General features: G+C 27.9%; 1 protein-coding gene across 2 annotated transcripts in view; it reads right to left on the reverse strand.

Annotated features, from left to right (window-relative positions):
* Positions 1-481: 481 nt before the first annotated feature.
* Positions 482-13062, reverse strand: part of LOC142327096 (uncharacterized) — a 58515-nt gene continuing 45934 nt past the window's right edge. For both annotated transcript variants that reach the window (XM_075369946.1, XM_075369945.1), the window contains exons 7-8: positions 5350-5535; positions 482-1831 (exon numbers count right to left, since the gene is read on the reverse strand). In XM_075369946.1, the coding sequence (XP_075226061.1) occupies positions 5371-5535 (165 nt within the window). In that variant the 3' untranslated portion in view covers positions 482-1831; positions 5350-5370. The remainder of the gene's footprint in view (positions 1832-5349; positions 5536-13062) is intronic.

A 13062-nucleotide genomic window follows, 5' to 3' on the forward strand; every position in this document is an offset into this window, starting at 1 on the left:
AATATAAGAATACTTTACTTACAATACTATAACAATTATTTATACAATGTTACAATTATTGTTTAACATATCAGCAATGCAAAATTACATTAGTTAATACCAGAGTTACAAATTAATATAATAATATTATCATTTTAAAGATTACTTTTATACTTTATTTACAGAAATTAGAAAAATACGTTTTGAACAATACTATATCTATTTACATCTTATTCAAAATGAACCAATTACATAATTATAAACTGTTACAAATTCATTTGACAGTAAAATTTTTTTACAGTTAATAAAATTTTAAAACAACTAATGTGCAAAAAAAATGCTATTATTCATAATAATGTGTAATACTATTTTGTAATTAATGTAAATATATAAATACAAAATAATTTGATATATTGTTAATTAAATAAAATATACTATATTATAAATATATCATTTATTATATATATATATATATATATATATATATTATGTACAGTCTAGAACTGGTTGATATCCAAAAAGTTAAAGGATCAAAGATACCAAACTCTACAAAAAACTTAACAAAGATAATAATAATGTATAGTAACTTGTTTTTAATTGAGACTCTGATGGTGATATTCAGGAAATCTTAAAACATGAAAATCGTATACCTGACAGACAGGCTTAAATTGAATTAGCCAGACAGACTTTTGAATTAATTTTAGAAGTTTTGTTATCAGTACTAACAAAAATTCATTGAATATTTAAATAAATATTTTTTTACAATTCAATCGATAATTAATTATTCAATTTTTTAATTGTAAGAATCTAAATAACATTATGAATTCATGTGCTGTATGCGAAAAAACAAAGATCACAAGAGTATAAATTACTTCATATTCTTAAAATATAATAATCTATATTTGAAAAGGTAACTCATCAAATTATATGAAATCACACTTTTTGGATTAATTTCGTTGAAGTAAAAAAAAAATTAAAACTATACATGGAAAATCATTCACAGCAAATATGATATGAACACCATATTCAAACATAAGATTGTACATTTTTTGCTAGCAAATGAAATTACACAAAGTTTTACCAGCCTCACTCTACTGAGTTTAACATTCGGTTATGCCTACTAGTTTGAATATTAGCTAGATATATGACTTCCCAAGAGATATGTAAATAATATATATATATACATATATATTTTTTTTTGGATTATAAATATTTTTTATACATGCATGCTCATTTTTTTATAACTGCATGCAGTTGTTGAATTAATCATGTATAAATATAAATATTTTTATAATACATAATAATAATTATGTCTTTAACAAAACTGTCTCCTATATATTTTTTTGTGTACACAACCATAAAGATTAGAAAGAACAGATAAAATAAAAGGAGCAAAATGTGATTGTTCTTAGCTCTTTGTACTTCTATATGCTGATGCTTGCTTTACTTTTATTCAACAGATTTTTTTATACATGAAAATATTTTAACAGGAAAATATTAAATAATAAAAAGATGGCTGTATATTTTCTACTACAATTGTTTTTTGTTTTTTTTTTTTAATTTTATAATTAAAATACAGATCAGATTTACCAGTTAACCTATAATACTTTATGACCGATTAACTGATTATTTTCCATTTATAAGACATTTTTTAATAAACTATAAAAAAATTAATTTATTAAACTCAAAATCTTTTAACCACAATGTATTTAGTAATGAAACCTATTTACAATTTCATAGCTATAGTATGAAATATTATTTCATAATCCTAATTAGAATTATATAAAATTAGAGATGATACAAATAACCTTTGTTAAACAACATACAATGAGTTTTATGGTTATTTTACTATCTGTAAAAAAAAATTAAAAAACTGATAAGAATTATTTGTAATAAAGTCTTTCAAACAATTACATATACTAATCATGCAAACATAATTAAAAATTAAAATACTCTCTGTTCAGTTACATCCTACATTTTTCCAGAATATAGTAATTAGCCAGAAAAATGTCTTTTCTAATTCCCCTTATTAAACAATTATCTTATGTAATATAACTGTTATCCTATGTAATAAGTCTATACTTGTGATATGAAACTATTTTTTTTTAATGAACTGCCAACATTATACAGAAATTGATACTGGAGCACCAAACAGTAAAGAGTGTAATGATAATTGACTTTTTAATTATAATTTAATTTTTGAGCAGGGCTCACTCGAATCCAACAAGCAACTCTAGAAATACTGTTTTACAGTTCAATAAATTTGTTCCTCAGGAAGTGTCTCTATATTCTCTATATTCTTGGGAAGTAGTCTCAACATAATTGGGTGGTACAGAAATCACCAAATTGCTTCAATTAACCGATAAAAACTTTAAAAAATATAAAGATAATAACAAAACAAACATGATCACAAAACAGAGACTCACCAAAAAATTTACTTTTAAAATAAAAATAAAAAAATTGGTAGAACTTCACACAATCATAACAGAAAATTTATATTTTTAAAATTAACTCAACTGAAGTTAGAATAATTTAAAAAATTAACTTTGATTTTTATTAACATTGTTTAAGCAATATATAGGCAGTTGAAATCTCTGATGGTCACTTATAAAAACTAGCTGACTAACTGAAAATAAAATAAAATCTGGCATTAAATTTTCTAAATTATAATATGAAAAGTGATACTTTAATTTAAAAAAAAGTAAATAAAAACCGTGATAGCTTGAATTATCAGTTACAGCTGTTCATATTTTTCCCCACGCAACCTCTTCATTTTGAATATCCGCACTTTATTTTAAAATAATCCACTAATTTGATACTTTTTCATCCCTCTTTTCATACTTCTCACCACAGTTTCTTTAAATATAACCCTGAACGGATATTTTTTCCTCAGTAAATGGCCTAACCAGTTTGATTAAGAGTTTCCATTAAAAGAGTTTGTTAAGAGTCTTAAAATAAAATTTTCAAAGTTACAATGGTTTGTATTCAATAGACAACATAAAAGCTTTTTTTTACAATCACACCACAAGCAGGACAGTGTATGCAAAGTGAAAAAGTAAAATATTAACATCTGAGGAATTATAAAAATGATCTTTTTTAACATTACTAAAAATCAATTTGGAAACTCGATAAAACTAATCAGGAAATTTATTTATTTATGAAATTGATTTTTTATTGAAACAAGATAAATTTATAAATGAGGACATGAGTATTAAACAATCAACTTATTTTCCCACAAGATTATATTTTTGAATAATAATATATAAAAAACATTTAACAACAACTTTTTGTATATGTTCAAGTACTTATGGATACCAAATCAACTTCAAGAACTCAAAAAAAATTCATATTATTCTTAAAATAAAAGACCTAAAACTCGTACATCGTATGTAAGTCCTTGTGTAAAATATAAAAATGTACAACAGTGGTCGTCATGTTTTAAAAAATGGTGTCGACTTATTGTCCAGTTACAATAAAAGTTTCCACCATTATGTTTTATTGTGACTGAACTGTAATGTTTTTTGAGTTCCTGAAGATGGATTTGGTATCCGAAAGTAATTCAGCACATACAAAAAAGTTATTAGTAAGTGGTTTTTAGAAATTATTATTACTGTATAATCATACCAACAGGTCATGTTTGATGAAATTATATTAAATTATATTTTTAACAGTTAAGAAAAGGTTTGGAAAATTTCCGAAAAATTTTAGTTGCAAAATTTTATCATTATAATATTAATATGCAGCTGCTGATAAATATCATAGAAAAACTGTTAGATCAGTGCTGTCATTGGTGTGACTCATAAATGAGTTAGAACACTGCAAAACATTTTTCACATTTGGGCATAAGAGGAAAGATATTACTATGTTAACCTCTTTCAGTATATATGTGATAAACATTTATTAAATGAAATATAACAAAATTCTTTTTCTATTTCAGTATGGTGCACTAATTTCTACAAGAAAAAAATTGTTATTGTAATTAAATATACAAATTATTTAAAAAAGCACAACAGCTGCTTCAGACAAAGTACCTTCCTCAGATGTAATAAACAGAATAACATTGTAATAGCTGCAATAAATCAAATCATAACTGTTGTAATATTTTTTAAATAATTTAGTGAAAATCAAATACATATCTGTTTATTTTCTTTCGTTATAGATTTTCATCAAGGAATGGCAAGGGATGGGATTTTCATCCATCATTAAAAATTATTTACTGGCAGAATAATCTCTGGTCATACATATAGGTAAAAATGAGATAAGTCAACATTTTGTGAACTTTAAATTCTGAACTTTGTTAGTAGTTACAAAAATTAAATACAATTTGAAATCTTTACGAGATTTCTCTTCAAAAAAGTTTATAAATGCAGTTTATTTGCTGAATAATATTCAAATTGGTGACAGCTTTTGTGGACAAAGAGTTTCATTTTTATATGTCTTTAGGTCTGATAATCCCTAAGATTTTAGCTCAACTTTACATAAGATTAGCCTAATTTTTTAATATTATTTCATAATTTTGCTGTTTTTATATTATATGGTCGATAGTAGGTAATCTGAAAAATTAAAATTCAAGACAATACTGAAAATGCTTCTTTGAGTACCATTTAAATATAAAAGTAAAGTAATCCTTAAGAGAATTCAACTTTATAATAAATCATTAAAATCAGAATGACAAATAACAATAAAATTAGTGACAATAAAAAAAAATCACAACTTTAAGAAAAAAATTGTTGTTATTGAGATAATTACTATTATCTTTTCATTATAGTTTCTATGTTGAGTACTGTTTACCTTTCTTAGCTTCATATTTATTATATGTTGATGCATTTTGGAACCACTTCATTGTCAAAACTTATTGTAATTTTGAGTACAATATATTATTGTTCTCGAGTACAATAAATCTTGACAATGGAGTGGTTCAGAAACACATCAACATATAATAAAAGAATGAAGCTAAGAAAGGTAAACAGTACTTAAAATAGAATTTAATAAAAAACTTACTCCTGGTATACCTCATGGTATTCCTAAAAAGAATATTGATAAACAATTTGAGATCAGTAGACAAGGATGAGAGGTGCTGAAAAAAATTTTAGTTATATATAAAGAAACTACTGAGGGGAAAAAAGAAGAATTTTAATAAGTGTTTCCAAGGAAGAGATAGATAAGGATTGGACAAAATGGAAACAGCTAATATACTCCCAGGGAGAAGCTATTAATACAATGGTGTAATATTTCAATCAATGGATTGAATATTTACTAAGTACATGTTAAGTTAAATCGAAAGAAAATTTATGTTATTTAAGGTAACACCATATTAAAAAGAAAATCAAGGAAAAGAAATCATTAATGAATAATATTAAATTTACTTACATCATGAATGACAAAATGGTGCTACTTTTGTAAAGTTGGTGTTTCTTCTTCTAAATATTGCTTGAAGCAATTCTGACATTCATAACTCATCCAGTGTTTTAATAAAAGCTGTGACTCTGACAATAATGCAGTATCTAGTTTCAAGCAAAGGCTGTGTCGTAACAATGCTTTTGTTGCTTCCATTGACTGTAAAAAAATACAAATAAAAAAAAAGGATATGAAAATAGAATGCTATGAGAACTTGCATCATTATTTATACTGTAACTGTTTCTTGATAAACATGTATGTTAATTTGTTCCTTTAAACTATTTTTTTCAGTAGTTTCTTCCAGTAATGAGTGTATAGAATCTGAAATAAAAAAAAACACTAGTGCTCAGTTCCTTTCTTTGAGAGTAGTGATGCTCATAAAAATACAATCTCTGCAGTAAAGGGCTCATCTGTAGGGCTAAATATCACCTGCATTTCACTAGGCTTAGCGTACTGATTGCAATACTATAGTTAAGTTGGATGACTGAAGTACAGTGGAAGCCTCTTCACTTACTGCTTTCCCAAAAGATGTTTGTCATTCTGGGGAATGTCTATATACAATATAAACAGCAAACATTTCGAGTAGCTCATTATAGTTAACTATATTATCTATAACTATTATAGTTATAGTTATCTGTAAAGGGTGCAACTATATAATCAATTATAATAAGCAACTCTTCAAAGAACTATATTACAAGGAAATCATGCAAATAAGATAATGGGCAGGGGATGAACTTAAAATTTTACAAATATATATATATATATATAAATATCATATTAAAATAAATATAACATCAAAAAGACAGTAAATAAATAAGTTAAACTTGCCATATTAAATCCAAGAATTAATTTTCACGGGATTTCACATCTTCAGTTATTAAATTCTATAATTACATTAAAATATATTTATTTACGATTTATTAATTTGTCAAAAATTAATATGGCTGAATATGCAAATTCTGCTATCCAGTATTTTATTAGCTCAGTGGTCAATATGTTAATGATTTATTTGAATTAAAATATATATATGAATTAAAAAATATATATGTATATATACAGTATACAAGGTGTGTGAGAAAAGTAATGAGACTAATTTTTTACTTACCAAAGTTTTTATTTTTTTCAAACAACAATATTATCCCCTTCAAAGTAGTTCCCTTGGGCAGCTATACACCGGCGGAGTCATTCCCACTCCTGGTAGCAGTGCTGGAAGGCTTCAACTGGTCGGTCACAGTCTTTTGAATGTTCTCCAGAGTTCCAAAATGACATCCTTTTAAGACATGTTTCAATTTCGGGAAAAGGAAAATGTCACAAGGACTCAAATCAGGTGAATTGAGTTCCTCAGTTGAGGAACTGTAGGAAAGCATTTTGAGGTCAAAAATTCCCTGATGGAAATGGCCGTATGATATGGGGCATTGTCATGATGAAGCATCCACTTGTCTGCAATGTCTGGTCTCACGTGAATCACTCTTTTCCTGCCACCTTTGTACAATACTTGGTTGACAGTTTGTCCTGGAGGAACAAATTCTTTATGTACAATACCCCTACTGTCAAAAAAGCAAGTTAGCATGGTTTTGATCTTTGATTTGCTCATTCAACATTTTTTCGGTTGAGGAGATGATGGAGTGAGCCACTCTTCACTTTGCCACTTTATTTCAGAATTGTACTCAAATATCCAGGATTCATCACCTGTGATCACATGATTGAAGAATTCTTGGTCATTGTCAATCCTCTCAAGAAGATCAATGCACACGTTTCTTCGATTGTACTTCTGTTCCTTTGTGAAGTTTTTCGGCACAAATTTCACACAAACATTTCGCATGTCCAAATCGTCTGTCAAAATTTGATGTATAGTGAAAGTGTTTAAATTTAACTGTTCACTCATCATCCTTATTGTTAAACGACGGTCTGATCTCACAAGAACCGTCACCCGCTCAACGTTTTCATCAGATTTTGAAGTTGAAGGTCTCCCTGAGCGAGGTTGACTTCAATGTGTTCTCAGCCTTCCAAAAATGATTTGTGCCAGCAGAAAACTTGTGCTCTTGATAAGCAATGTTTCCCATAGGCCTGTTTAAACTTTTCAACGGTCACACTTGCGGAATCCCCAAGTTTAACATAAAACTTAATTGCACAACATTGCTCTAAATTCCGATGCTCCATTTTCGTAACACACAACAAAAACACAACTTCACTGATGGCGCTGTCAAAAATGTGTTAGCTGAACGAAGTTCTAACTCATACTGAGCATGTGGAAGGGATGAACAAACCGGTCTAGCACAGACCGGTAGACAGTATTGCCAGATCGCTTGCAGTGTTACCAATCTCATTAATTTTCTCACACACCTCATAAATAAACTTGATACTAGATTAACAAGAAATTCATCTTGAGATCTTGAGAAATATTACTAAAATGGCAGCTGATAATGTGAAGTCCCTTAAAATGAAATGATTTTTAACATAATTTAAAGAAAACTGTCCCTTTAAAGATACCTAAAAATTGGTTTTACCTTCCTACAATAAATGTTGAAATTTTATCACAATTGCATGAAGTGCTTTTGAGAAATTCCAATTTGAAATTTAATATTTATAAGAAATATAAAAAAAATCAATCACTTGCCAATAACTATAAGATTATTCGCAGTTATAGAAATATATAGAATCTCCATAATTCATCACAGGGGGTAACAAGGTGGGGAAAATGATGAATCATAAAATTCACGACCATAACATAGTATTTTATATGTTATATTACACATTAATTCATCAGAGGAAAATAATCAAATTTTTAGTAACAAAATTAAAGTATTTACTAATTGAAGAATTTACCATAACCTCGAGAAAAAAGTTACCGTACAACTATGTTACACAATGTAGAAAGAAGTCAGTATATTACATATTTTTACAACTGAAGGAAAAAAATACAAAATTTTACTACAAGAAATTTATAAAAATGTAAATGTGTTAAAATGAACACATACAAAAATAAAGACACAATAATAAAAGGTTGTTACATTTTATAATGTTTTCTTATTACTACTTTTTTGTATATACATATATATATATATATATATATATATATATGTTGAAATGTGTCGTAATTTCTAGATTAAAACTCATGCTCTTTTTATACTTTAACGTCCATATCATAAAACCACTATGTCCATAAAACCAACAACCCATTTTCAATTAAAATCACACCCAACAGTGTCAGTATCCATAGGACTAAATCCCTTATTGATTCTACATCTGCATATAACATTTAAAGTACCAGGAATAACCTTAAGTTTTTCTTTTAATTCTCTATATACATTCATGCATTTACAATCCTGTGATACAATTACACTGAATGTCAGTCTTGATTTTAAAAACAATTCAGTACTAGCCAGTATTTTTTTGCTACGTGATGCTTGCTATCTCTAAAGAATGAAAGAAGTGTATTTTATGAAATTATGTTAAAAGATTACAACTAACTGAATATTATAATCTCATTTTTATGTATATGTGGTCAAAATTTTGTAATATAAATTTTATTCAAAAGAAATAAAATTTCTATAAAATAAAACATTTGCTGTAATACTGTAATTAGAAAGATCAGTAATGAATTAATAAAATCCTGAACATTTTCTAGATTTAAAACTACTACTGGATGGAAATGAAGGCTATCATTAGAATTTGACCTTTACTTTTTACAGAACTCTGAAAGTAAGAAAAGATTATATATTTCTGTACAGTTTATTAACATTACAAACAAACATCTTATATATTCTCACACAGTGAAAATATATTTGCCACTCAGCAATAAACAAATCACAGAACACATACTTTTGATTTTGAAAGATGAAAGGAAAAAATTTCAGTAAAACATATACAGGAAAAAACAACAAAATATGAGGGGGGGGGTCATCTAAATATAACATGAAATTTGTTTACATAATTTTATTGTCATTAGGAAAGATTACAAATAAATTACTTCTTTTTTCTATATAGTTTCCTTCAATAGAAATACATTATTTCCACTGAATAGGTAGCTTCCTGATCCTCTCATAAAAAAAACCAAGATGGTTGTCCCAACAACCAAACCAACTGCACAAATAATGGTCAACTGCGGCATCATCTTTAAATCTTTCCCCTCCTAAAGCTTCTTTCGGCAAACCAAACATGTGGAAATTACATGGTAATAGGTCTGGTTTGTGCGGTGGGTGTTCAAGAGATGTCCAATGAATTTTAGATAATTTATCATGTGTCTAAGCTGCTGCATGTGGCCATATGTTGTATGGAGAAGGAGGATGTTGTGAATCAATTGCCAGCATCCTTTGTTGCAATACGCAGCTCGGACATCATTCAACAACTAACAATAGTACGCTGCATTTACTGTCCTTCATTCATGCAGGAAATAAATCAGCAGCACATCTTCTGAGTTCCAAAACACAGTTGCCAAAACTTTTCCAGCTGGCAAGGGTCTCTTGGTCTTGATCAGTGCCCTCTCCCCATTTTTGCAACACTCCATACTTGTTCTCTGGTTTCCCAGGGTGTAATGGTGGTCCCACGCTTTTTTTCTCAAAGCGAATCAGAAGCTGCTGACAGATACCTTTCTAGACATTTCTTTGTCCCTCAGTGAGAAGACACTTGCTATATCCACAAGGGTCTGACCACATTGTATGCATATCCCAACATTTATGCCCATCTCTGATGCAACTTCTGTGATGGTCACCTTCCACAAGGTCATGAATGATCTGAATTCTGTAATCACTGATGCTGGTTTATGGACGATGTTCATGACTTTCGTTCTCCATTGCATCATGACCACTTCAAAATTTTCTGGCCCAATGAAACCATTGAATTTTTAATGGGTAGCATCTCTGAAGTGTCGCCAACATTTCAGAGGAGTTGACATCTTCGTTGGTGAGAAATTGGATTATAATTGTTGCACACTGGACAGTGATACCTCCTGCTCAGACATTCTGGTAATGACATGGTAACATAATCTACAGGCTGGCTAGTTGCTCCCCCTCTACACATATCTGTCTAACTATGCAGTGCCCTACCACATTCATTGCTCTTACTCAGTTGGCAAGGCAAAATTTGGTCTATATTTGAATGACCCTCATAATTAAAACAATAATTCTTAAGATTTTTTACTGCTACAGCCTTTATTATCATAAACAATTTAGTTTTCCTTCTCTTTCTTTTTTTATAAATTAAACTGTTACAAAATAAGAATAATTTAATACATCAAAATTAGACAATATATTTTTTAAAACTTAACTAATAATGACAGCGGGTAGAAATGTTCAGTTGATATACCATTTTTTTTTATATCTAAAATTTAGAAAAATCAAATGATAAGTTTTTATTGATGAGTTAATTAAAAATATTCTGAATCTTCATGAACAATATATGTATATAAGTACCATAACCATTTCTGAAAATATATCTTCAGAAATAATCAGTTCCCAAAACCTAATTAATGTTATTGAGGGTAAAGTAGTTTCTACTACATTAAGAGTCAAATATACTGTTGTGTTTCAGTGAACAGAAAAAAAGATTAATGATGCTGTATAAAGTGACTCCATTCTGTTCACCAAAGGGGATTGGTTATAAAATGATTATTACTCTCAGAGAAAGCAACTTTCATCTAGTGCTGCTTATATCACATGCTTTACTTGCATCACAATTATAATAATTGGGACAAGTAATACACTAATTATATATCCTTTTTCTGTGGGGAAAAATACACTATGCTGTTTTCACTCAGTAGGGGATTGATGAACAACAAAATAATATGCTATTTCTTTAATTTACAATATTAATCTGAGTAATGCAAATAGCAAGAAAAATTCTTTCCAGTAACTGCTTACTAGAAATTAATTCCCAAAATTCTCCTGTTATAAAACAATACTTACTTCTTCTCAACAATTAAGAAAGTTTTAAAGAAAACATAAATTAATAAAAATTTATCAGTGTGCAGTATATTTAATTCACAGAATCTTTTTCAGTGAATAAATATAACGAATTGATATGTTAATTTATAACCAGACTACAATAAAAAAGATCACATAAACATTATACTTAAAAACAATAAAAGTAAAGAATGATTTGTATTCATACATAAATAAACCCATTCGTTGTACTAAACAAAAAACATTCTAAATGTTAGTTATGTAATGTTATAAAAAAATAAAGCTTTATTTCAAAAATAAAAATTTACATTATCACACATTATTTTAAGCTGCAAAAGAAATATGATTGTTTTATAGCTCTTCATTTCAATTCTTTTTGACATACTGCCTATACTGTTTTACCATGATATTTATTTTATGAAACATATTTACTCTCAGTCAAAATAAATTTCTTATTAGTATATTGAATTATAGTAATAGGTTGACCGATTAAAACAGGTTAAATAAAATAACATTTAAACTTTTAAGTTAATTATTTATTTTAACAACAATATGATAAAAAAAGTCTGCTAAATTTTCCCAAAATCTGCACACATTTTAAAATCAATTAACTTTTTTAAGTCATTTTATATTATATTTATTTTAAATACAGATGGGGATACAAAAAATGATGTTCATATGGGAAAAAACCAATATCAACCCAAGATGAGCAACCTTATACATTGATAAAAATAAGAAACAAAATGCATAAACATAACATAGATGCTACTAATATTAAATGACAGCTAAAGCTCTCTACAATGCCAAGAATATTTCACATTTTTTATCTAAATTTGTCATTATTTTCTTGAATTTTAACACAAAAATACTTTTTAACAGAATTAAATCAAGTTTATACATCATTATGCTATATTCTTCCAATACTAAGATATTTTTGAAAAAATATACTAAAATTGTCTATGTAGACAATTAATCTATACATTCAAAAAATTTGGCCAACTAAAAAAATTAGTTTTTCTGCAATTACTAAAAAACTAATTTAGTTGTAGACACTTTTGGGGTCTAAAAATATTCATTGCATCAGGCCACAAATAAGCAGCATGCAATGACTATGCTCACTCAATTATCAGAGGGATTTTAAGAGATCACAGCTTTTCTCATACTCAAAACCTTACCTCAATGGCTTTCAAATCAAGATAGCTCAGAAACTAATTAAGATACAGAATTCATATGGGTCTTTACCATTCACCATGTTAAGACCCATCAAATGAGTCCTCACTGACTGATCACTCAATTCCTAAAATGGTTTTGAGGGAACATACACATATCCTCACTATTAAAAATACAATAAAACAGCTGTAGCTCAGCAACTAATTAAGCTGCAGTATTTATTTGGGTCTTAAAATACTCACACGTCAACCACCATCAATCAAATGACCCACACTGACGTCTATCACTCAATTCAGATAAAAATTTTGAGGAAACTTACAGATTTTCTCACTTATAATATACTCCAACTGCCATATTTTAGCAACTAATTAAAATACAGAACTCGTTGGAGCTTCAAAACAGTCTACAGATCAAGCCATGTCAAATTTGATCACTCAATTTCTTAAAAGGTTTTAAGGGAACGTTAATAAAATTAACCAATGAGGAAGCATGTATATATACTCTCTGATTTGTTTAATGAGGTGAGAAATGACACAGCTGTATCATTCTACTTTAAATGTAGAAGTGTATGTACATGATATGAAGTTTAAATGATAATTGTATTTTATATATGTAT

Source organism: Lycorma delicatula, chromosome 6, assembly GCF_047948215.1.
Source record: "Lycorma delicatula isolate Av1 chromosome 6, ASM4794821v1, whole genome shotgun sequence".
In the NCBI taxonomy this organism is placed as follows: domain Eukaryota; kingdom Metazoa; phylum Arthropoda; class Insecta; order Hemiptera; family Fulgoridae; genus Lycorma; species Lycorma delicatula.